General features: G+C 41.5%; 1 protein-coding gene across 2 annotated transcripts; it reads left to right on the top strand.

The window, feature by feature from the left end:
• Nucleotides 1-5,575: 5,575 nt before the first annotated feature.
• Nucleotides 5,576-25,800, top strand: si:dkey-193c22.1 (uncharacterized protein LOC567837 homolog). Of its 2 annotated transcripts, XM_046348796.1 has the most exons (9): nt 5,576-5,951; nt 13,048-13,093; nt 14,345-14,494; nt 15,024-15,144; nt 17,332-17,544; nt 17,760-17,843; nt 19,922-20,063; nt 23,895-24,057; nt 25,555-25,800. In XM_046348796.1, coding segments are annotated over exons 2-9 (1,119 nt in total). In that variant the 5' UTR covers nt 5,576-5,951; nt 13,048-13,091; the 3' UTR covers nt 25,799-25,800. The 2 variants fall into 2 exon arrangements, with proteins under 2 accessions (XP_046204752.1, XP_046204751.1); XM_046348795.1 differs by lacking the exon at nt 5,576-5,951 and having other exon boundaries at nt 12,900-13,093.
• The last annotated feature ends 689 nt before the right edge of the window (nt 25,801-26,489 follow it).

The raw sequence follows: 26,489 nt of genomic DNA, 5'->3' as shown, positions 1-26,489 counted from the left end.
GATGCAAAACGCTTCTTGAGGAGATCAGAACAACAATCATACGACCGGTGAGGAGGAAGGGAGTTGGTTCTGGACCGACTGAAGACCGTGCGCAGACCATGATATTGCTCCGGCACTCCTGTCAAATCACCAGGTTCCTCCTGTGAAGAGGGAGCAGAACAAACAGGAGGAATAGCAGACATTAAACACTTCACATGACAAGAAACGTTCCAGGAAAGGATAGAATTACTAGACCAATCAAAAGAAGGATTATGACACACTAGCCAGGGATGACCCAAAACAACAGGTGTAAAAGGTGAACGAAAAATCAAAAAGAAATGGTCTCACTATGGTTACCAGATACAGTGAGGGTTAAAGGTAGTGTTTCACATAATATACTGGGGAGAGGACTACCATCCAAGGCGAACATGACCGTGGGCTCCCCTAACTGTCTGAGAGGAATGTCATGTTCCCGAGCCCAGGCTTCGTCCATAAAACAGCCCTCCGCCCCAGAGTCTATTAATGCACTGCAGGAAGCTGCCGATCCGGTCCAGCGTAGATGGACCGGTAAGGTAGTACAGGTACTTGACGGAGAGGACCGTCTAGTAGCGCTTATCAGTCGCCCTCCGCCTACTGATGAACTCTGGCCTTTAACTGGACATGAAATGACAAAATGACCAGCGGAACCGCAATAGAGACAGAGGCGGTTGGTGATTCTCTGTTCCCTCTCCTTAGTCGAAATGCGAATACCCCCCAGCTGCATGGGCTCAACGCCAGAGTCAGTGGGGAAAGATGGTAGTGTCGGAGAGAGGGGAGACACAGTTAACGCGAGCTCTCTTCTATGAGCTCGGTGACGAAGATCTACCCGTCGTTCAATGCGAATAGCGAGTTCAATCAAAGAATCCACGCTGGATGGAACCTCCCGAGAGAGAATCTCATCCTTAACCTTAGCGTGGAGTCCCTCCAGAAAACGAGCGAGCAACGCCGGCTCGTTCCAGTTACTGGAGGCAGCAAGAGTGCGAAACTCTATAGAGTAATCCGTTATGGATCGATTACCTTGACATAGGGAAGACAGGGACCAGGAAGCTTCTTTCCCAAAAACTGAACGATCAAAAACCCTTATCATCTCCTCTTTAAAGTTCAGATAATTGTTAGTACACTCAGCGCTTGCCTCCCAGATAGCTGTGCCCCACTGCCGAGCCCGACCAGTAAGGAGTGATATGACGTAGGCAATCCGAGCTCTCTCTCTTGAGTATGTGTTGGGTTGGAGAGAGAACACTATATCACACTGGGTGAGAAAGGAGCGGCACTCAGTGGGCTGCCCAGAATAACATGGTGGGTTATTAACCCTAGGTTCCGGAGGCTCGGAAGACCCGGAAGTAGCTGGTGGCACGAGACGAAGACTCTGATACTGTCCTGAGAGGTCGGAGACCTGAGCGGCCAGGGTCTCAACGGCATGCCGAGCAGCAGACAATTCCTGCTCGTGTCTGCCGAGCATCGCTCCCTGGAACTCGAGAGTAGAGTAGAGAGAATCCATAGTCGCTGGGTCCATTCTTGGTCGGATCCTTCTGTTATGCACGTGAATGAGGACCCAAAAGCGACTTGGCGAAAACAGAGTCTTTATTCCAGTAAAGGATATAAGCAATACTCCTGGACAATCAGAGCAGAAAACAAAACATAACAAACTTAATTCCACTCGTAGTGACGAGGACAGACTGGAGACTCGACCATTAACTGTAGGTTGCCTCGGGAAGGCACCGACCGTAGCAGACTCAGACACCTGCTCACACGCTGCATCAGAGGGAAACAAGACACGACAGGGCGAGACAGAGACACAGCACGGCGAACATCATACAAGGATCCGACAGGACAGAAACGGAAAACAAGGGGAGAAATAGGGACTCTGATCAGAGGGCAAGATACGGAACAGGTGTGAAAAGACTAGATGATTGAGTAGGGGAATAGGAACAGCTGGGAGCAGGAACGGAACGATAGAGAGAAGAGAGAGAGGGAGGGAGAGAGAAAAAAGGGAACGAACCTAATAAGACCAGCAGGGGGAAACGAACAGAAGGGAAAGCATAATGACAAGACAATATAAGACAAAACATGACAGGAAGGTTGGTTATCCTCCCACAATATCACAATCGATAGCAGAAATGTCAAGTTATGTATCACTCGATGTGATTTATTACCAGATTAAGGGTTTACTGGGCAACTTTCATAAGGTCTGGAAGCCTTATATGGAATACTGTATGACAAAAGGAGTCTGTATTGAAAACATGCCCACGTCAGGGGAGATACCCATTTAGGCAGCTGCTGGGCTGCTCAGTCCTGGCCCTGGGGTTCTACCCCCCCAGCCAGACCCGCCCCAGCCAGTGGGTTGTCACTCTGGCCTTGGCCTAACACACCTGAAACCGAAAAGGAATGTTTCACTAAGGTCCTAAATCCGAGTGGGGTGTGTTGGGTTGGGGCGCTACAGAGCCGTGGACCCCTAGGGGCAGGACAGGGTGAACCAGCTATATTGTGTGTAGGTAAAAAGAGCTCTACTATTAGGCCTATGAGATGAATTATATGGAGGATGTACTGTTCCTGTGTGTTCATGTATGTGTAGTTTGTATGTTTATTTTTATTATTATTATTTAAACTGTAATAAATAAATAAATAGTGGGTAAAAATATTTTTGGGAGAGAGTTGAGGTATTGACTAGACTGGTGGGAATCGGGCTTGCAGGTGGCTCGGGGCAGGCTGGGGGAGGGCGGGGGGGTCTGGCTTGGGGGGGTCTGGCTGGGGGGGGGGTCTGGCCGACATTTGATATAGAGGATGTCTTAATAAAGCCAATCAAAAGTCAGATTTTTGTTGTTAGAATTGTTATTATTGGTTAAAGGTGGAACACCATATTGATTATTGAAATACCTTTGATCTAGTTGAGTCTTATCAATCACTTGAACATTTTTTTAAATAATTTGCCAAGTTAAATAAATACAAATATATATATATGTTTTACCTAACTTGATGATTAGGGACATTTTTGCTTATTTTTTGTTGTTCTGAATAGATACGGCTATGGGTCATAGTGTATTGTGTTGATTATGCAGGAAATTAGCTTGTACTAACATTGTATAGGCTAAGCAGCGAAGGCAGTGATTTCCCCGATACACCGGGAGAAACTGGTGTGCATAATAACGTTTGCCAAAACCCAAATGAATGAATTACAGTATCAAAGGCACAGACACACAAAAAAACACACACAATACAACAGGCTACAAAATAAATAGCGAACAATCTCGCCCGCGAGAAGTCCCAACTTTCAGAGATATCTTACCTCCCAGTGTTAGTTGGTTAACAAGTGACCACAACAGCGCGTAAAAACACCGTTTCTTGCTGTTTCTTATAGGGAATTCCATATTTTCCATTCAATAATATTCTTCAAGGTGAAGTCCGGGACGTTTACATATTTACAGATTGTTTGGTCTTGAGATTTTGGTCACGTATTATTCGACCACTTCATTCAATCATTCAGAAGTTAACCTACTCTCTCCACTTGTGTGTGTATGAGAGAGAGAGCGACCGCAGTCACTCTGAGCGTTATATAGCTCTGCCCGCAGTCACTCCGAGCATCATGTGGCTCCGCCTTGTGTGTGTGTGCACCCTCCTTATACCATCCTGCAAGATGTCTTAGCAGTGAACACAGGGCTACTTTGAAAATAAATACAAATATGTATATTTTAGATTAGCTAGCCCATGAAAGATTGTTCCATCCTATCTGGTATCCTTGGGAAGTCTCTACCCCATTGAAGTTGAAATGGTCAAGGTACGATAAAATATTAGGTATGAGTTATGGTTATTAGGGTAAGGGTATGGGATTAAGCGGAGGGACATCCCAACCTCACTGGATTGCACTGACAATAAAATATTAGGGCTTACTCATCTGAACCTATTCTATTCATATGTAGCAGATGCTCTTATCCAGAACAATTTACAGGAGCAATTAGGGTTAAGTGCCTTGCTCAAGGACACAGACAGATTTTTCACCTAATCGGCTCAGGGATTTGAACCACAGGGATTTGAAACAGCGACCTTTCGGTTACTGGCCCAAAGTTCTTAACTGCTAGGCTACCTGCCACACTACACATCTATAACCATGACTCCATCACACTACACCTCTATAACCATGACTCCATCACATTACACCTCTATAACCATGACTCCATCACCCTACACCTCTATAACCATGACTCCATCACCCTATACCTCTATAACCATGACTCCATCACCCTACACCTCTATAACCATGACTCACCTCTATAACCATGACTCCATCACCCTACACCTCTATAACCATGACTCCATCACCCTACACCACTATATCCATGACTCCATCACCCTACACCTCTATAACATGACTCCATCACCCTACACCTCTATAACCATGACTCCATCACCCTACACCTCTATAACCATGACTCCATCACATTACACCTCTATAACCATGACTCCATCACCCTACACCTCTATAACCATGACTCCATCACCCTACACCTCTATAACCATGACTCACCTCTATAACCATGACTCCATCACCCTACACCTCTATAACCATGACTCCATCACCCTACACCTCTATAACCATGACTCCATCACCCTACACCACTATAACCATGACTCCATCACACTACACCTCTATAACCATGACTCCATCACCCTACACCTCTATAACCAAGACTCCATCACCCTACATATATATAACCATGACTCCATCACCCTACATATATATAACCATGACTCCATCACACTACACATCTATAACCATGACTCCATCACCCTACACTTCTATAACCATGACTCCATCACCCTACACCTCTATAACATGACTCCATCACCCTACACCTCTATAACCATGACTCCATCACCCTACATATATATAACCATGACTCCATCACACTACACATCTATAACCATGACTCCATCACCCTACACCTCTATAACCATGACTCCATCACACTACACATCTATAACCATGACTCCATCACCCTACACCTCTATAACATGACTCCATCACCCTACACCTCTATAACCATGACTCCATCACCCTACATATATATAACCATGACTCCATCACACTACACATCTATAACATGACTCCATCACCCTACACCTCTATAACCATGACTCCATCACACTACACATCTATAACCATGACTCCATCACCCTACACTTCTATAACCATGACTCCATCACCCTACACCTCTATAACATGACTCCATCACCCTACACATCTATAACCATGACTCCATCACCCTACACTTCTATAACCATGACTCCATCACCCTACACCTCTATAACATGACTCCATCACCCTACACCTCTATAACCATAACTCCATCACACAATACTACAGGTAATTGCCAAAATAATTTATCTACTTTACAAATATTCCGATCATAACGCAAATTCTCATAAATCCATGACGTATTGCAGACGCGAATATTGAATAAAACAGTGGGCAGAATGACAACTAACCCAGCCAATCAAACCTCAAAGTACACCAACTAGTAGTCCTGCCTTCTAAGAATAATAACCAATGGGAACGAATCATGTGGCGTACGGCGGACATCGAATACCCTAACACCCGGCTCCTGTTGTTATAAAATCTGCAATTATGATGATGGAGAAGAAGAAAAACCTGTTTCTTTTCCGAAACCTGTAATGACAAGATAATACTTCGGATAGTGAAATAATTAGGACAAATACGAGTTAAATTGTGACGTATTTGGGAACATTTTTCGTTCTGTTTTGAGACGCTTTCCTGCCTTGATAGATGATCAATGAAGTCGGTCATTTGAGGATTCAAAACGAAACAATTTTCTTACCTTAGTTTGACATTTTACAAACACCACCCCCCCCCTTTCTATTCCTACATCAATAGGCCTAAGAAGACACATTGTAGCCTAGTACAATAACCCGTCTAAACGGTAAGTTATTTCTAGAATTAAAAAAAAATGCTGATATATCTAACGGTGCATAAGACAGACTTACATGTTGTCTGGTAGGTTGCTGTATTCATGAATATGTGCCACTATTCGGTCAGTTAGTTGTGTAGCAACATAAGGGAGAGAATAGCTGATATCTTCCGAATAAAACATTGTTGTCAGCTGCAGTATTGTGTTAAACTGCATATCCATCGCGGATTAGTAAAATCATGCAGTTACGTCGACTTTACAGTAGAGGTCGCAGTAATAGCAGCTGCGAACGAAGCTTATTTCCGCATGTTTGGTCTACGGTCAGAACTGCGTGCTTCGATGTGGCGTTCATCGGACACAGACAATGTTTTATAACACTACGTTTTTGACCTGAAGGATTTAACATGTTACTATTGCAATGATAACAAGACCATTGAAATTATTGTGATTTAAAAAAAAAAAATGTATTCTTGTTGCCAAATACTTTATACACAAACAAAAATTCCAGAATTCTATACCAAAATTTCTAAATAATTTTGATTGAATTTAATCATCTTGTTAAGACATTATCCATAGTGAATAACATCTTCGTTAATCATTATAATTATATATTTTTTCTGAGTGAATACAATTGCACTTGAATTTGTATGTATTTGTATTTATTCAGTATTTTCTAGTTTTACCTGTGTTTTGTTTTGTTAGACATGTATGATGTAAGGATGTAAATTGTTGATAATTTTGTATAATAATAAAAAAAAATTATATCTAAAAGAAATCAAATTAATAAAAATTAAACAAAAAGAATTCTAAAATCATCAGACACAGACTTTTCGTTGGCTGTCAATTCAACAAAAAGACTCCCAGATATGCTTGTGCTTCTAGTTCCGACAATGCAGTAATAACCAACGAGTAATCTAACTAACATGCATTACATAAAGATGCAGTAGATGATATAGAGTACAGTATATACATATACATATACATATGAGATGAATAATGTAGGGTATGTAAACATTATATTAGGTAGCATTGTTTAAAGTGGCTAGTGATATATTTTACATAATTTCCCATCAATTCCCATTATTAAAGTGGCTGGAGTTGAGTCAGTGTGTTGGCAGCAGCCACTCAATGTTAGTGGTGGCTGTTTAACAGTCTGATGGCCTTGAGATAGAAGTTGTTTTTCAGTCTCTCGGTCCCAGCTTTGATGCACCTGTACTGACCTCGCCTTCTGGATGATAGCGGGGTGAACAGGCAGTGGCTCGGGTGGTTGTTGTCCTTGATGATCTTTATGGCCTTCCTGTGACATCGGGTGGTGTAAGTAAAGTAAATGTACAGAATGTCTGCGTTTATCTCTTCACGTCGGCCTATATTGCGTCCCCCCCCCTCCCCCCATAATGTGGACAGTTTGTGTTACTGCCTTACACAAGCTTGCATTTTCACCCCGTAACATTTTGTGGAATTACACGTCCTTTTGACCTGGGATTGGTGACGTTGGTGATGTCCTTTTGGGTTGGTGACGTCCTTTTGGGTTGGTGATGTTGGTGATGTTGGTGGCGTTGGTGGCGTTGGTGACGTTGGTGACGTCCTTTTGGGTTGGTGACGTTGGTGATGTCCTTTTGGGTTGGTGACGTTGGTGATGTCCTTTTGGGTTGGTGACGTTGGTGATGTCCTTTTGGGTTGGTGACGTTGGTGATGTCCTTTTGGGTTGGTGACGTTGGTAATGTCCTTTTGGGTTGGTGACGTTGGTGATGTCCTTTTGGGTTGGTGACGTTGGTGATGTCCTTTTGGGTTGGTGACGTTGGTGATGTCCTTTTGGGTTGGTGACGTTGGTGATGTCCTTTTGGGTTGGTGACGTTGGTGATGTCCATTTGGGTTGGTGACGTTGGTGATGTCCTTTTGGGTTGGTGACGTTGGTGATGTCCTTTTGGGTTGGTGGCGTTGGTGATGTCCTTTTGGGTTGGTGACGTCCTTTTGGGTTGGTGACGTCCTTTTGGGTTGGTGACGTTGGTGACGTTGGTGATGTCCATTTGGGTTGGTGACGTTGGTGATGTCCTTTTGGGTTGGTGACGTTGGTGGCGTCCTTTTGGGTTGGTGACGTCCTTTTGGGTTGGTGACGTTGGTGATGTCCTTTTGGGTTGGTGACGTTGGTGATGTCCTTTTGGGTTGGTGACGTTGGTGGCGTTGGTGACGTCCTTTTGGGTTGGTGACGTCCTTTTGGGTTGGTGACGTCCTTTTGGGTTGGTGACGTTGGTGACGTCCATTTGGGTTGGTGACGTTGGTGACGTCCTTTTGGGTTGGTGACGTCCTTTTGGGTTGGTGACGTCCTTTTGGGTTGGTGACGTTGGTGATGTCCTTTTGGGTTGGTGATGTTGGTGACGTCCTTTTGGGTTGGTGACGTTGGTGGCGTTGGTGACGTTGGTGACGTTGGTGATGTCCTTTTGGGTTGGTGACGTTGGTGATGTCCTTTTGGGTTGGTGACGTTGGTGGCGTCCTTTTGGGTTGGTGACGTCCTTTTGGGTTGGTGACGTTGGTGATGTCCTTTTGGGTTGGTGACGTTGGTGATGTCCTTTTGGGTTGGTGACGTTGGTGATGTCCTTTTGGGTTGGTGGCGTTGGTGGCGTCCTTTTGGGTTGGTGGCGTCCTTTTGGGTTGGTGGCGTCCTTTTGGGTTGGTGACGTTGGTGACGTCCATTTGGGTTGGTGACGTTGGTGACGTCCTTTTGGGTTGGTGACGTCCTTTTGGGTTGGTGACGTCCTTTTGGGTTGGTGACGTTGGTGATGTCCTTTTGGGTTGGTGATGTTGGTGACGTCCTTTTGGGTTGGTGATGTTGGTGATGTTGGTGGCGTTGGTGGCGTTGGTGACGTTGGTGACGTTGGTGACGTCCTTTTGGGTTGGTGACGTCCTTTTGGGTTGGTGACGTTGGTGATGTCCTTTTGGGTTGGTGATGTTGGTGACGTCCTTTTGGGTTGGTGACGTTGGTGGCGTTGGTGACGTTGGTGACGTTGGTGACGTTGGTGATGTCCTTTTGGGTTGGTGACGTTGGTGATGTCCTTTTGGGTTGGTGACGTTGGTGATGTCCTTTTGGGTTGGTGGCGTTGGTGACGTTGGTGATGTCCTTTTGGGTTGGTGGCGTTGGTGACGTTGGTGATGTCCTTTTGGGTTGGTGGCGTTGGTGACGTTGGTGACGTTGGTGACGTTGGTGACGTCCTTTTGGGTTGGTGACGTTGGTGACGTTGGTGACGTCCTTTTGGGTTGGTGACGTTGGTGACGTTGGTGACGTTGGTGATGTCCTTTTGGGTTGGTGACGTCCTTTTGGGTTGGTGACGTTGGTGACGTTGGTGATGTTGGTGACGTTGGTGACGTCCTTTTGGGTTGGTGACGTTGGTGGCGTTGGTGACGTTGGTGATGTCCTTTTGGGTTGGTGACGTCCTTTTGGGTTGGTGATGTTGGTGACGTCCTTTTGGGTTGGTGACGTTGGTGATGTCCTTTTGGGTTGGTGACGTTGGTGACGTTGGTGGCGTTGGTGACGTCCTTTTGGGTTGGTGGCGTCCTTTTGGGTTGGTGGCGTCCTTTTGGGTTGGTGACGTCCTTTTGGGTTGGTGACGTCCTTTTGGGTTGGTGACGTCCTTTTGGGTTGGTGACGTTGGTGTAAAAGCATATAGTCATCACGATGACATAATATTAATTGGTTGCGTACCGTTCATTTTATCACATGCTTGGAGAGCCCAGAACTTAGAATCACTTAGAATGGGGGTCTCCCTATAAAAGACGCTTGCCACACACAAATACATTGATTTGACACTCAAACTATCACTTAAATAGCAGCCACCGTTGTCACTGTTGATATTCTATGTTACACGGTGATTCGTTTGAGTAATAGATAAAGTGGTTGATGGCACCAGGTCTGGCTCCAGCCCCCCCGGTCGCTAGGGAACAGTCCCGGACACAATTTACTGTGTTAGTAGAATACACATGGTACAAAGTTCCAACAAAATGTGGTTGTGACTCAGCAGTTTTTCTCTTGTTTTTTTGTTGTTGTTGTCCGTCACTGACAGTCACTCAATTAGCACATGTCAGCTAACATGTCTTAGAATGCTAAGTTAGTCTAGCCAGTTATTTAAATGTGTTGTAATCATGGCTGAATACCGACCGGGCACGCAGGGTACGTTCCCAGTGGCTCTGACCTCCAGGGGTTGTTGATTTTGTTAGTCACTCTCAGATATCATTAACATGGCATAGGTTCATGGGAAAATGTGTAGATGCCAAACAGTGTCCCCCTGCCTAATAGTATCCCCCTGCCAAATAGTGTCCCCCTGCCAAATAGTGCCCCCCGTGTCACAATGGGATTCGATGAGTTCTAGCTTCCGTTGCTAAGGCTGTTGCTAGAAAGTGTTCGTGCTCTATCATACTGGGCACGTAATACTGTATGTGAGATCCACAGATGAACTAAAAACACTAGCACTGCAAACACTCAGAACAAAGAGAATAGCGGTGCCTGGACATTGCAGTCTCCCTCCTTAAGTCCCCCTTTCTGAGACTGACTGTCTGTTGAGAACAAGTGACAGCCAGGACCTCCCACCCACACACACACATCACCCACCTCCTCTCTATTCCACACGCCAAAATTCACTATTTCAGTCTGATTTACAAAAACAAGTGACAATAAATGAATGACACAACTATACCAAGAAAAGATCAAACGTTATATATTTAAGTCTTAAATATTGGCAGGTTGGTTTTCACAGCTGTTTCACGAGGTGTTCATTGTTGTAAATTGTAACGTATCCTTTGATGTTGTTTGATAGTTCAACAGTATTCATTGTTTTATCCTGGGACCTACAGTAGATACATATATATATTCAACCACAAGGGGGTGCTAATGGGCTATAAGAGATAGAACAACAATGAATCATAATAGAGGATTTACTAAAAATGATTTAATTTCAATGAAGATGAGGGAAGGGCAGGTTAAAATATAAACATGACAGTGTATGAATCAAATTGATTTGCATATGAATGGAGTGGAAATTAGCTGACTTCCTGATCTGTAACTTCCTGATCTGTAACTTCCTGATCTGTAACTTCCTGATCTGTAACTTCCTGATCGGTAACTTCCTGATCTGTAACTTCCTGATCTGTAACTTCCTGATCGGTAACTTCCTGATCGGTAACTTCCTGATCTGTAACTTCCTGATCTGTAACTTCCTGATTTGTAACTTCCTGATCGGTAACTTCCTGATCTGTAACTTCCTGATCTGTAACTTCCTGATCGGTAACTTCCTGATCGGTAACTTCCTGATCGGTAACTTCCTGATCTGTAACTTCCTGATCGGTAACTTCCTGATCTGTAACTTCCTGATCGGTAACTTCCTGATCGGTAACTTCCTGATCGGTAACTTCCTGATCTGTAACTTCCTGTTCTATAAGGTAAATAACTTTAATGTGTCTAGTTGATGAGACGTTTACTTTGCCATTTTCCAAAACGTAGTAATGTTTAAGACATGGATTTAATGTTGAAATGTTAACAAGGTACACAAAAGTAGTTTGAAGTAATTCATCTTACTAAACAAAACTAAGTTTAAACTGCAATTTTTTTTTTTGTCGCTAAATAAACTTTGTTTACATAGCGAGATGAAAATAATTATATTTAGGCTGTAATGATATCCAGAATACAAAGCATTAGGCCATCACACCGTTGATATGGCAACGGGCACTAATAGGTGTGTGTGTGGGGGGGGGGGGGGGGGGAGCACTTTATGGCAGGGGGACATTAATTGGCATGACAGGCCCCCAGCCAAATCTCACCTAGGGCCCCAAAAAGGCTAGAGCAGGCCCTGCATGGCAGCCTTCCGGAATCAACATCCGCCATTCCAAAATATAGATATAATCCTCCTACAAGTTGTCGTCTAACCAACCATGTATAGTTTGTTCCAGGCTTCCCTGTGGCCTTTGAATCGTGTTATTTTAAACAGCGCGACAACGTTCTCTTTATTTCAGCGTAATATCTAAAATAACAAACAGAAACGTGTTGCCTTTTACACTTTTACAGCGTTTGGTGGCCCAGCTAGCTGCCTTCTACAAACTGTCCTCCGACCAGTGATGTACACATTATTCACATTATCGCCGGATTCCGTGTGTTTGTTTCAACAGGACGTGCAGCCTCGTCTCCCCCTCTCGTGTAATTGATTTCAGCGTGATATATCGATATGAGTTATTGACTAAATAAGTGTTGCGTTTCTCTTTCCGATTTTGCCGATCAAAATTGCATCACTGTAAAACTGTATCTCAGTGTCTTCTGCTGGTTGTTCTCCAACCATGTGTGTTTTTAGTTTCAACAGCACGTACAACCTTATTCCCCCCCCCCCCTAATCGATATCAGTTATTTATTGCCAATTGTCAAAACAACAGGATTTTTGGTATGTGTGCAGTTCATAAGGTGCTCGTTCAAAAAATAAATAATAATAATAATAAGTATCATAATTACTACTGTATTTGTAAATTGACATTTTTATGTTTTCAAAATATCACAAATGGGTTCTACATATTGGTTATTGATTGGGTCACCTTAAAACTGTGTTTTGACATTTATCAAAATATCTTGTCAACATGAAGCAGGACAGCATCATTTTCAACTTAAAGTTTTAGTAATATAATGGTAATATAATATAATTTCCAATGGTATTGTACTTAAATCAGGGAAAACAACTGCTGAATGAGGCCTAAAACGTGTTGCGATTTATTTATTTTGATCATATACCAGAAATCACCAAAAACGGGGTTTGCCCTGCCTTCAGTTTGGTTGGCTCTGGTTCAGGGCACCTTGACCCAGAGCTAGTCCACAGATAACCTGTCATAGTGGAATGGAATTTGGAATTTTGCAACTTCAGAACTCATTGCATAGTAGAACCTCGGAACAGTATTTGTTCCAGTCTCCCTCTGCTTACTGTGGAGCAGCCAGCTTTTTGTTCCACCCTAGCACTAAGACACCTGCTCCAAAGAATTAAACTAATCATGGTCTTAGGTCTGAACCTTGGTTATCTGAATCATCTATGGATCAGGTGGTGTAATAGTCTAACGTTGTCTGTCCTGCTTGGCCTTCCTCTTACAGGAAACACTCCCGCAGATACAGCGTCTCAACTTGGATCACTAAATATGTGAGTACAAGCACACTCAAAATAACTTGTTCACTTGTATACCAGTGCCATTCAATACTGTACATGACTATTTTTAGCAGTTTGCTAACTCTTCATTAACATGTGAGGAAGGATGTACTCAGTATGTTTTACTTACCAGTGCCGTTCAATAGCTTATCTTGATTCTTTTTTATTAGTTGAACCTTTATTTAACTAAGCAAGTCAGTTAAGAACAAATTCTTATTTTACAATGACGGCCTACCCCCCCCGGGCCAAACCCGGACCACGCTGGGCCAATTGTGCGCCGCCCTATGTGACTCCCAATCGCAGCCAGATGTGATACAGCCTGGATTCGAACCAGGGACTGTAGTGACGCCTCTTGCATGGAGATGCAGTGCCTTAGACCACTGCGCCACTCAGGAGCTACGAACTGGCATATTATTATGCAACAGTGATTACTAACCCCCCCTCTGTCTCTCTCTCTCTCTCATCCCTCTCTCTCTCTCCTTCTCTGTCTCTCTCTCTCCTCCCTCTGTCCCTCTCTCTCCTCCCTCTGTCCCTCTCTCTCCTCTCTCCTCCCTCTGTCCCTCTCTCTCCTCCCTCTGTCTCTCTCTCTCCTTCTCTGTCCCTCTCTCTCCTTCTCTGTCTCTCTCTCTCCTTCTCTGTCTCTCTCTCCTCTCTCATCCCTCTCTCTCTCCTTCTCTGTCTCCCTCTCTCATCTCTCCTCCCTCTGTCCCTCTCTCTCTCTCCTTTTAAATCCCTCTCTCCTCTCTCCTCCCTCTCTCTCTCTCCTTATCTGTCTCTCTCTCCTCCCTCTGTCCCTCTCTCTCCTCTCTCCTCCCTCTGTCCCACTCTCTCTCCTTCTCTGTCTCTCTCTCTCCTCCCTCTGTCTCTCGCTATGTGTCTCTCTCTCCTTCTCTCTGTTTCTCCCTCATCTCTCTCCCTCATCTCTCTCCTCTTTCTCTCGCTCTGTGTCTCTGTCTCTCTCCTTATCTGTCTCTCTCTCCTCCCTCTGTCCCTCTCTCTCCTCCCTCTGTCCCTCTCTCTCCTCTCTCCTCCCTCTGTCCCACTCTCTCTCCTTCTCTGTCTCTCTCTCTCCTCCCTCTGTCTCTCGCTATGTCTCTCTCTCTCCTTCTCTCTGTTTCTCCCTCATCTCTCTCCTCTTTCTCTCGCTCCGTGTCTCTGTCTCTCTCCTTCTCTCTGTCTCTCTCTCTCTCTCCCTCTCTCTCCCTCCTCTCTCTCCCTCCTCTCTCTCCGTGTGTTGTTCTCTAGGATTGGACTGAAGTACAACATGTCTCTACCCATGGCTGCAGGGGCCCTGTTAGTGGGCATCCCCTACTCCATCTCTCTCGTAGCTCAGTGGATGTATGGCTGGCCTAACAAGCCAGGCTATAAAAAGTACATTGAGGCTCTGAAGCCAAGGTAATTTAACAATCCAGCGCTACTATAATCTTCACTGATATATTGTGTGTGTCCCCTGAATGGCACCCTATTCCCTACATAGAGCACCAGAACCCTATGGGCCCTGGTCAAAAGTAGTGCACTATATAGGGAATAGGGTACCATAGGGCCCTGGTCAAAAGTAGTGCACTATATAGGGAATAGGGTACCATAGGGCCCTGGTCAAAAGTAGTGCACTATATATAGGGAATAGGGTACCATAGGGCCCTGGTCAAAAGTAGTGCACTATATAGGGAATAGGGACATAAACATTGTTATGAGGTTCTGATTTTTATAATCTCTTCCCACGCCATGAGTCTGGCAAGCAGGGCTCATATTTATTTAGCGGTTCTGAGATGTGTGTGTGTGTGTGTGTGTGTGTGTGTGTGTGTGTGTGTGTGTGTGTGTGTGTGTGTGTGTGTGTGTGTGTGTGTGTGTGTGTGTGTGTGTGTGTGTGTGTGTGTGTGTGTGTGTGTGTGTGTGTGTGTGTGTGTGTCCTTCCTCTCCCCAGGAGGATATACTGTCTGACTAGAGCTGTGCTGGAGATGCTGAAATACTTCCAGTACGGCAAACTCTACTTCCAGTGGAAGTCCTGGTACAAGAATGTAGAAAACCACAAGCATTATGAAAAGGTAATGTAGAAACCACAATCATTATGAAAAGGCAATGTAGAAAACCCCAATCATCATGAAAGGGTAATGTAGAACTCCCCCCAACCAGTATGAAAAGGTCATGTAGTAAACCCCCCAATCACCATGAAAAGGTAATGTAGAAACCCCCCCCATCATTATGAAACGATAATGTATAACCCCCAATCATTATGAAAAGGTAATGCAGCACCCCCAACCATTATGAAACGGTAATGTAGTAAACCCCCACCCCAATCATTCCGAAAAGGTAATGTAGAAAAAAAGGGGAAATCACGAAAAGGTCATGCAGAACCCCCCCCCAATCATTATGAAAAGGGCATGTAGAAAACCCCAATCATCATGAAAGGTAATGTAGAAAACCCCCAATCATTATGAAAAGGTAATGTAGTTAACCCCAATCACCACAAAAGGTAATGTAGAAAACCCAACCATTATGAAAAGGTAATGTAGAACCCCCCCCAACCACTATGAAAAGGTAATGTAGTAAACCCCCAATCATTCCGAAAAGGTAATGTAGTAATAAAAAATGAAAAGGTCATGTAGAAAACCCCAATCATTATGAAAAGGTCATGTAGAAAACCCCAATCATTATGAAAAGGTAATGTAGAAAACCCCAACCATTATGAAAAGGGCATGTAGAAAACCCCAACCATCACAAAAGGTAATGTAGAAACCCAACCATTATGAAAAGGTAATGTGGAACCCCCCACCACCACTATGAAAAGGTAATGTAGCAAACCCCCCAATCATTCTGAAAAGATTATGTAGTAACATCTCCCCCCTCCCCCAATCGTCATGAAAAGGTCATGTAGAACCCCCAATCATCACGAAAGGTAATGTATAAAACCCCAAGCATTATGACAGGGTAATGTAGAACGCCCCCCCCCTCCCCCAATCATTATGAAAAGGGCATGTAGAAAACCCCAATCATCACAAAAGGTAATGTAGCAAACCCAAACAGTATGAAAGGTAATGTAGTAAACCCCCCAATCATTCCGAAAAGGTAATGTAGTAATAAAAATGAAAAGGTCATGTAGAAAACCCCAACCACCACGAAAGGTAATGTAGAAACCCCAACTATTATAAAAAGGCAATGAAGAAAACCCCAACCATTATGAAAAGGTAATGTAGAAAACCCCAGCCATTATGAAAAGGTAATGTAGAAAACCCCAACCATTATGAAAAGGTAATGTAGAAAAACCTCAACCATTATGAAAAGGTAATGTAGAAACCCCAACCACTATGAAAAGGTAATGTGGACCCCCAACCACTATGAAAAGGTAATGTAGCAAACCCCCAATCATTCTGAAAAGATAATGTAGTAACCCCCCCCCGTCCGCCAAGAAACCCACCCAATCATCATGAAAAGGTCATTATGTCCCAGTTTTCCAACATTGCTGGTCTTGCGCTGCTGTCTTTTCCACAGACGTGGGAAGTAGGGTGCTGAAGCACCAAATGATAAATGGGAAATATATATATATATATATATATATATATATATATATATATATATATATATATATATATATATATATATACATACAGTATCAGACAAATGTTTGGACACAGCTACTCATTCCAGGGTCTTTCTTTATTTTTACTGATTTCTACATTGTAGAATAATAGTGAAGAAATCAAAACTATGAAATAACACAGATGGAATCGTGTAGTAACCAAAAAAATGTTAATCACAAAATCAAAATAGATGTTATATTTGAGATTCTTCAAAGTAGCCATCCTTTGCCTTGACGACAGCTTTGCTCGCTATTGGCGTTCTCTCTACATGATTCCATCTGTGTTATTTTCATAGTTTTAATTTCTTCACTATTATTCTACAATGTAGAAAACAGTAAAAAAAATATCAAGAAAAACCCTGAAATGAGAAGGTGTGTCCAAATGTTTGACTGGTACTGTATATTACTTTAAAATATAAATATATATATAATATTAGTGAACTAGGCCTTTATTGGTTTTGTATGAGTGGAGAAAAATTATCATCATCGCCCTGACTGTGTATAGCTGATTATTAGTGCCTTTCTTTGAAATATTTTACAAAACCATTTGGTACTGTACCTCATTATAAATGAATGTGAAACCTCACTGCACGGCACTCTTCTTCTCCTCCCTCTCTCCTCTCTCCTCCTCCTCCTCCTCCTCCTCCTCCTAAAGGGAATCACGTTTGGGCGTCGTAGTAACAAGCTGGACTTGTATTATTCTCCCACGGTGGGCCAGCCAGGCAGTGGACCGGTGCCTGTGGTAGTGTTTATATACGGGGGAGCCTGGGGTTCAGGGGAGAGGTCCATATACTGTCTACTGGCCATGCAGATGGCTAAGGAGCTCAGCGCAACGGTGATCTGCCCGGACTATTGCACCTACCCAAAGGTAAGACTCCCTCCACGACCATAAAATAAAACAGCTGCAGCAAGCACACAAATATTCTTTAGAAAATGTACCGTTTCTAGTTTCAAATGTATATATATATATATATATATTTTTTTTTTGTTGCATAGGGACAGATAGAATAGACCAAAACACCATGCAGTCACTGTTGTATTCAGTAGACCAGCGTTCACATTTGACCCTAATCTTCTTTCCAGGGTAATGTTTTGTGTATGGTTCAAGATATTGCGGACTGTCTCATTTGGGCGAGGGACAGCGGCCATAAATTCAACTTCGACAAAGTAAGTGTGCACATCTATCACTCCAGTGTTAATTTGCTACATTCGAATTACTTTGCTACTATTGGCCTATTTATGGCCTTACCTCCTTACTCCCTTTGCACACACTGTATACAGATTCTTCTATTGTGTTATTGACTGTATGTTTTGTTTATTCCATGTGTAACTCTGTTGTTCTTTGTGTCACACTGCTTTGCTTTATCTTGGCCAGGTCACAGTTATAACACATTGGTTGATATCATAGGGGCCAATCCTTACTTCTTCTAGATTATAATCCTTACTTCTTCTAGATTATAATCCTCACTTCTTCTAGATTATAATCCTCACCTCTTCTCGATTATAATCCTCACCTCTTCTAGATTATAATCCTCACTTCTTCTAGATTATAATCCTCACTTCTAGATTATAATCCTCACTTCTTCTAGATTATAATTGTCACTTCTAGATTATAATCCTTACTTCTTCTAGATTATAATCCTCACTTCAGGATTATAATCCTTACTTCTTCTAGATTATAATTGTCACTTCTAGATTATAATCCTCATTTCTTCTAGATTATAATTCTCACCTCTAGATTATGATCATCACTTCTTCTAGATTATAATCCTCACTTCTTCTTGGTTATGATCCTCACTTCTAGATTATAATCCTTACTTCTTCTAGATTATAATACTCACTTCAGGATTATAATCCTTACTTCTTCTAGATTATAATTGTCACTTCTAGATTATAATCCTCACTTCTTCTAGATTATAATTCTCACCTCTAGATTATAATCCCCACTTCTTCTAGATTATAATCCTCACTTCTTCTAGATTATAATTCTCACTTCTAGATTATAATCCTCATTTATTCTTATTCTTATTTATTTATTTTTTTACCCCAATTTCCTGGTATCCAATTGTTTAGTATCTACTATCTTGTCTCATCGCTACAACTCTCGTACGGGAGAGACGAAGGTTGAAAGTCATGCGTGCTCCGATACACAACCCAACCAAGCCACACTGCTTCTTAACACAGCGCCATCCAACCCGGAAGCCAGCCGCACCAATGTGTCGGAGGAAACACCGTGCACCTGGCAACCTTGGTTAGCGCGCACTGCGCCCGCCACAGGGGTCGCTGGTGCGCGATGAGACAAGGATTTCCCTACCGGCCAAACCCTCCCTGACCCGGACGACGCTAGGCCAATTGTGCGCCGCCCCACGGACCTCCCGGTCGCGGCCGGTTACGACAGAGCCTGGGCGCGAACCCAGAGTCTCTGGTGGCACAGCTGGCGCTGCACTACAGCGCCCTTAACCACTGCGCCTAATCCTCACTTATTCTAGATTATAATTCTCACTTCTTCTTGGTTATGGTCCTCACTTCTTCTCGATTATAATCCTCACTTCTTCTAGATAATTCTCACTTCTAGATTATAATCCTCACTTCTTCTTGGTTATGATCCTCACTTCTTCTAGATTATAATCCTCACTTCTTCTAGATTATAATCCTCACTTCTTCTAGATTACAATCCTCACCTCTTCTAGATTATAATCCTCACTTCTTCTAGATTATAATCCTCACGTCTTCTAGATTATAATCCTCACCTCTTCTAGATTATAATCCTCACTTCTTCTAGATTATGTAATCCTCACTTCTTCTAGATTATAATTGTCACTTAGACTTATAATAATAATAATAATAATAATAATAATGCATTGATATTAGAAAAATGAGACTTTAGTGGAAGTTTTTGTATTCACCCTTTACTGAAGACTGTTTATAAATGCAATGATGATACTAACGTTCCTGTGCTTGTTCTCTCTTTATGCAAGGATAACATTCTGTTAATAGTCCCTATATATGATTTATCAAAGGCTTATTATAGATATAGATCATAAATACTACATTATTAGTTCATATATATGAATGTGTAATAAGCACTTATAACACAGTGGATGATATTCACCCCCCTGTGCCTACCTGTTGTCTACGTGCAGGATAACATTGTGTTAGTCGTTCATAAACGGTTCATTTTTTGTTTGTAAAGTGGGTAATAAAACAGTTAACAGGTATTGATATCCACTATGTTGTCTTTTCAGGATAACATTGTGTTAGTCGGCCACTCCGCTGGGGCTCACCTAGCAGCTCTAACCGTGTTGTTCATGGTCGAGGGACGAGACGAGCTCTTTATAGAAGCCAAGAAGCAGACAGAGATCACCATGGCAATCAGAGGAGTAACAGGTCAATATGTGGTTTATAGATACAGGTCAATATGTGGTAACAGGTCAATATGTGGTAACAGGTCAATATGTGGTAACAGGTCAATATGTGGTTTATAGATACAGGTCAATATGTGGTTTATAGATACAGGTCAATATGTGGTTTATAGTTACAGGTCAATATGTGGTTTATAGATACAGGTCAATATGTGGTTTATAGATACAGGTCAATATGTGGTTTATAGATACAGGTCAATATGTGGTTTATAGATACAGGTCAATATGTGGTTTATAGTTACAGGTCAATATGTGGTTTATAGATACAGGTCAATATGTGGTTTATAGATACAGGTCAATATGTGGTTTATAGTTACAGGTCAATATGTGGTTTATAGTTACAGGTCAATATGTGGTAACAGGTCAATATGTGGTTTATAGATACAGGTCAATATGTGGTAACAGGTCAATATGTGGTTTATAGATACAGGTCAATATGTGGTAACAGGTCAATATGTGGTTTATAGTTACAGGTCAATATGTGGTTTATAGTTACAGGTCAATATGTGGTAACAGGTCAATATGTGGTTTATAGATACAGGTCAATATGTGGTTTATAGATACAGGTCAATATGTGGTTTATAGTTACAGGTCAATATGTGGTTTATAGATACAGGTCAATATGTGGTTTATAGATACAGGTCAATATGTGGTTTATAGATACAGGTCAATATGTGGTTTATAGTTACAGGTCAATGTGTAGTTTATAGATACAGGTCAATATGTGGTTTATAGATACAGGTCAATATGTGGTTTATAGATACAGGTCAATATGTGGTTTATAGATACAGGTCAATATGTGGTTTATAGTTACAGGTCAATATGTGGTTTATAGATACAGGTCAATATGTGGTTTATAGATACAGGTCAATATGTGGTTTATAGTTACAGGTCAATATGTGGTTTATAGTTACAGGCCAATATGTGGTTACAGGTCAATATGTGGTTTATAGTTACAGGTCAATATGTGGTTTATAGTTACAGGTCAATATGTGGTTTATAGATACAGGTCAATATGTGGTTTATAGTTACAGGTCAATATGTGGTTTATAGATACAGGTCAATATGTGGTTTATTTTCGTTACAGGTCAAAATGTGGTTTATAGTTACAGGTCAATATGTGGTTTATAGTTACAGGTCAATATGTGGTTTATAGATACAGGTCAATATGTGGTTTATAGATACAGGTCAATATGTGGTTTATAGTTACAGGTCAATATGTGGTTTATAGATACAGGTCAATGTGTGGTTTATAGTTACAGGTCAATATGTGGTTTATAGATACAGGTCAATATGTGGTAACAGGTCAATATGTGGTTTATAGATACAGGTCAATATGTGGTTTATAGATACAGGTCAATATGTGGTTTATAGATACAGGTCAATATGTGGTTTATAGATACAGGTCAATATGTGGTAACAGGTCAATATGTGGTTTATAGTTACAGGTCAATATGTGGTAACAGGTCAATATGTGGTTTATAAATACAGGTCAATATGTGGTTTATAGTTACAGGTCAATATGTGGTTTATAGATACAGGTCAATATGTGGTAACAGGTCAATATGTGGTTTATAGATACAGGTCAATATGTGGTTTATAGATACAGGTCAATATGTGGTTTATAGTTACAGGTCAATATGTGGTAACAGGTCAATATGTGGTTTATAGATACAGGTCAATATGTGGTTTATAGATACAGGTCAATATGTGGTTTATAGATACAGGTCAATATGTGGTTTATAGATACAGGTCAATATGTGGTTTATAGATACAGGTCAATATGTGGTTTATAGTTACAGGTCAATATGTGGTTTATAGATACAGGTCAATATGTGGTTTATAGATACAGGTCAATATGTGGTTTATAGATACAGGTCAATATGTGGTTTATAGATACAGGTCAATATGTGGTTTATAGTTACAGGTCAATATGTGGTTTATAGATACAGGTCAATATGTGGTTTATAGATACAGGTCAATATGTGGTTTATAGTTACAGGTCAATATGTGGTTTATAGTTACAGGTCAATATGTGGTTTATAGATACAGGTCAATATGTGGTTTATAGATACAGGTCAATATGTGGTTTATAGATACAGGTCAATATGTGGTTTATAGATACAGGTCAATATGTGGTTTATAGTTACAGGTCAATATGTGGTTACAGGTCAATATGTGGTTTATAGATACAGGTCAATATGTGGTTTATAGATACAGGTCAATATGTGGTTTATAGTTACATGTCAATATGTGGTTTATAGTTACAGGTCAATATGTGGTTTATAGATACAGGTCAATATGTGGTTTATAGTTTCAGGTCAATATGTGGTTTATAGATACAGGTCAATATGTGGTTTATAGTTACAGGTCAATATGTGGTTTATAGTTACAGGTCAATATGTGGTTTATAGATACAGGTCAATATGTGGTTTATAGATACAGGTCAATACGTGGTTTATAGATACAGGTCAATACGTGGTTTATAGATACAGGTCAATATGTGGTTTATAGATACAGGTCAATATGTGGTTTATAGATACAGGTCAATATGTGGTTTATAGATACAGGTCAATATGTGGTTTATAGTTACAGGTCAATATGTGGTTTATAGTTACAGGTCAATATGTGGTTTATAGTTACAGGTCAATATGTGGTTTATAGTTACAGGTCAATACGTGGTTTATAGATACAGGTCAATATGTGGTTTATAGTTACAGGTCAATATGTGGTTTATAGATACAGGTCAATATGTGGTTTATAGTTACAGGTCAATATGTGGTTTATAGTTACAGGTCAATATGTGGTTTATAGTTACAGGTCAATATGTGGTTTATAGATACAGGTCAATATGTGGTTTATAGTTACAGGTCAATATGTGGTTTATAGTTACAGGTCAATATGTGGTTTATAGTTACAGGTCAATATGTGGTTTATAGTTACAGGTCAATACGTGGTTTATAGATACAGGTCAATATGTGGTTTATAGTTACAGGTCAATATGTGGTTTATAGATACAGGTCAATATGTGGTTTATAGATACAGGTCAATATGTGGTTTATAGTTACAGGTCAATATGTGGTTTATAGTTACAGGTCAATATGTGGTTTATAGATACAGGTCAATATGTGGTTTATAGATACAGGTCAATATGTGGTTTATAGATACAGGTCAATATGTGGTTTATAGATACAGGTCAATATGTGGTTTATAGTTACAGGTCAATATGTGGTTACAGGTCAATATGTGGTTTATAGATACAGGTCAATATGTGGTTTATAGATACAGGTCAATATGTGGTTTATAGTTACAGGTCAATATGTGGTTACAGGTCAATATGTGGTTTATAGTTACATGTCAATATGTGGTTTATAGTTACAGGTCAATATGTGGTTTATAGATACAGGTCAATATGTGGTTTATAGTTTCAGGTCAATATGTGGTTTATAGATACAGGTCAATATGTGGTTTATAGTTACAGGTCAATATGTGGTTTATAGTTACAGGTCAATATGTGGTTTATAGATACAGGTCAATATGTGGTTTATAGATACAGGTCAATACGTGGTTTATAGATATTGTCTTAGACAATCAGACTGCTCAACATTTATCTCCACATTGATGAGATTTTCTTGTTCTTAAGCTCAGGCTTTAATTTATTTTCATGATCAGATGAAAAGTTAGGAAGTTGTGTTGTATTACAATGAATTTAGATTTAAGAAAAACTAAAGTTCCTTAAAAATATCATGTCCCCCCCCCCCCCTCCTCTACGACATGGTGTCTGTTCTCTGTTCAGGTTTGAGTGGAGTGTACAACATCGTGGACCACTACGAGCATGAACAGATGAGAGCTGTGGAGTATGTCTCTACGATGCACAAAGCCATGAATGGACTAGAGAACTTCCCTTATTACTCACCAACACACCTACTGAAGAAATTCAGCGAGGCACAACTGAAAAGGTAGGATGAACATGCTGCAAATACTATTTTTTATTTTATTTTTATTTATTTCACCTTTATTTAACTAGGTATGCTAGTTGAGAACAAGTTCTCATTTACAACTGCGACCTGGCCAAGATAAAGCATAGCAATGTGAACAGACAACAACACAGAGTTACACATGGAGTAAACAATAAACAAGTCAATATCACAGTAGAAAAAAAGAGTCTATATACATTGTGTGCAAAAGGCATGAGGAGGTAGGCGAATAATTACAATATTGCAGATTAACACTGGAGTGATAAATGATCAGATGGTCATGTGCAGGTAGAGATACTGGTGTGCAAAAGAGCAGAAAAGTAAATAAATATAAACAGTATGGGGATGAGGTAGGTCAATTGGGTGGGCTATTTACCGATGGACTATAAACAGCGGTAGCGATCGGTTAGCTGCTCGGATAGCAGATGTTTAAAGTTGGTGAGGGAGATAAAAGTCTCCAACTTCAGCGATTTTTGCAATTCGTTCCAGTCACAAGCAGCAGAGAACTGGAAGGAAAGGTGGCCAAATGAGGTGTTGGCTTTGGGGATGATCAGTGAGATACACCTGCTAGAGCGCGTGCTATGGGTGGGTGTTGCCATCGTGACCAGTGAACTGAGATAAGGCGGAGCTTTACCTAGCATGGACTTGTAGATGACCTGGAGCCAGTGGGTCTGGCGACGAATATGTAGCGAGGGCCAGCCAACTACAGCATACAAGTCGCAGTGGTGGGTGGTATAAGGTGCTTTAGTAACAAAACGGATGGCACTGTGATAAACTGCATCCAGTTTGCTGAATAGGGTATTGGAAGCTATTTTGTAAATGACATCGCCGAAGTCGAGGATCGGTAGGATAGTCAGTTTTACTAGGGTAAGTTTCGCGGCGTGAGTGAAGGAGGCTTTGTTGTGGAATAGAAAGCCGACTCTAGATTTGATTTTAGATTGGAGATGTTTGATATGAGTCTGGAAGGAGAGTTTACATTCTAGCCAGACACCTAGGTACTTATAGATGTCCACATATTCTAGGTCGGAACCATCCAGGGTGGTGATGCTTTTCGGGCGTGCGGGTGCAGGCAGCGAACGGTTGAAAAGCATGCATTTAGTTTTGCTAGCGTTTAAGAGCAGTTGGAGGCCACGGAAGGAGTGTTGTATGGCACTGAATCTCGTTTGGAGGTTAGTTAACACAGTGTCCAAGGAAGGGCCAGAAGTATACAGAATGGTGTCGTCTGCCGACATTGGCGAGAAAACTGATACGATCTCAGTGGTTTCCGACGATCTTAACCCAAGAAATGCACAGGGCAAGAATAAATAGGTGAACACCAGCCCAGGAAATAAGATTTCTTATTCAGATCTTTTTGTTGGTCGTCTTTCCGGTTGTCTCTCCTTCCTGTTCAGTTCTACGGGGCTAGTCTGTTAGTCAGCACCTCTACTAGAATTTTGTGTGTGCGTCAACTACCAACTCATCATTTGTTCAATTCTACAGAGTTCCACCCTTTTGCTTACTCCACGGGACCAACGACATCATAGTTCCGGTGGAATCTTCCCAGAGGTTCTCTGAGCTGCTCACGGCCCTGTCAATCAAGGTGTCCCTGTACCTCATGCCTAAAATGGACCACACCGAGATAGTCACAGATCTCATGGCGACAGACAGGCACTTCTACAAAACAGTGTACAGCTGCATCAAACAGGAGTACAGCAAGTTCATAGGCCAGGTCTGTGACTGCTGAACGAAACAACTAACACAATACATTATTCATTCATGATGTGCCGTAATTCTTCTTGTTTACATCTTCTTCTTTTTCAGTTAATTATTATGATGGTACCTCGAATTTACAAGATTTAGACTTTTCGACAAAAACAAAAAATAGTTTTAGCTCTCCGTTTTAAATCTCAATGATGCTTTCTGTGGTGTGTGTTTCATAATGGTTCCATGATTGTAAACAAGACTGAATTATATTTTAATACAATAATTCCTGATCTTTACACATCAGATTATTTTTCAGAGCTGATATGATTGGTCAAAAGATTAGCCGGTAGAAAGATCAGAATTGGTCTTTCAATTCAATTCAATTCAAGGGGCTTTATTGGCATGGGAAACATGTGTTAACATTGCCAAAGCAAGTGAGGTAGATAATATATGAAGTGAATCTCTCTCTGTCTAAACAAAACCCATGTGTGTCAGACTTCAAATGCACATGCCAAATAATCGTGCCAGATTTTTCGCCTTTAGTTCCATTGTACCAGGCCAACTAAATCAACTAAATCAAGTATTGGATATGTATTTGACCAAGTCTGGTGCGTATAGAACACTGTATGAGATACCCCAAGGTCCAATATATTCACTGTGCTTCTGCCTCTGCATTGTTTATTCATTGAGGGTTACAGGCTGGGTATCTGTAAAGCTATTGAGGGTTATAG

The sequence above is a fragment of the Oncorhynchus gorbuscha genome, linkage group LG05 (genome assembly GCF_021184085.1).
Source record: "Oncorhynchus gorbuscha isolate QuinsamMale2020 ecotype Even-year linkage group LG05, OgorEven_v1.0, whole genome shotgun sequence".
NCBI lineage: Eukaryota > Metazoa > Chordata > Actinopteri > Salmoniformes > Salmonidae > Oncorhynchus > Oncorhynchus gorbuscha.
The sequence above is the reverse complement of the archived record's forward strand: the minus strand, read 5'-3'. Positions and strand labels throughout refer to the sequence as shown.

Coding starts and splice junctions, on each gene's coding strand:
- si:dkey-193c22.1 (XM_046348795.1), top strand. CDS start 12,951: ATGGTCTTAGGTCTGAACCTTGGTTATCTGAATCATCTATGGATCAGG. Junction 17,545..17,759: donor ACTATTGCACCTACCCAAAG/GTAAGACTCCCT, acceptor TCTTCTTTCCAG/GGTAATGTTTTGTGTATGGT. Junction 17,844..19,921: donor ATAAATTCAACTTCGACAAA/GTAAGTGTGCAC, acceptor TTGTCTTTTCAG/GATAACATTGTGTTAGTCGG.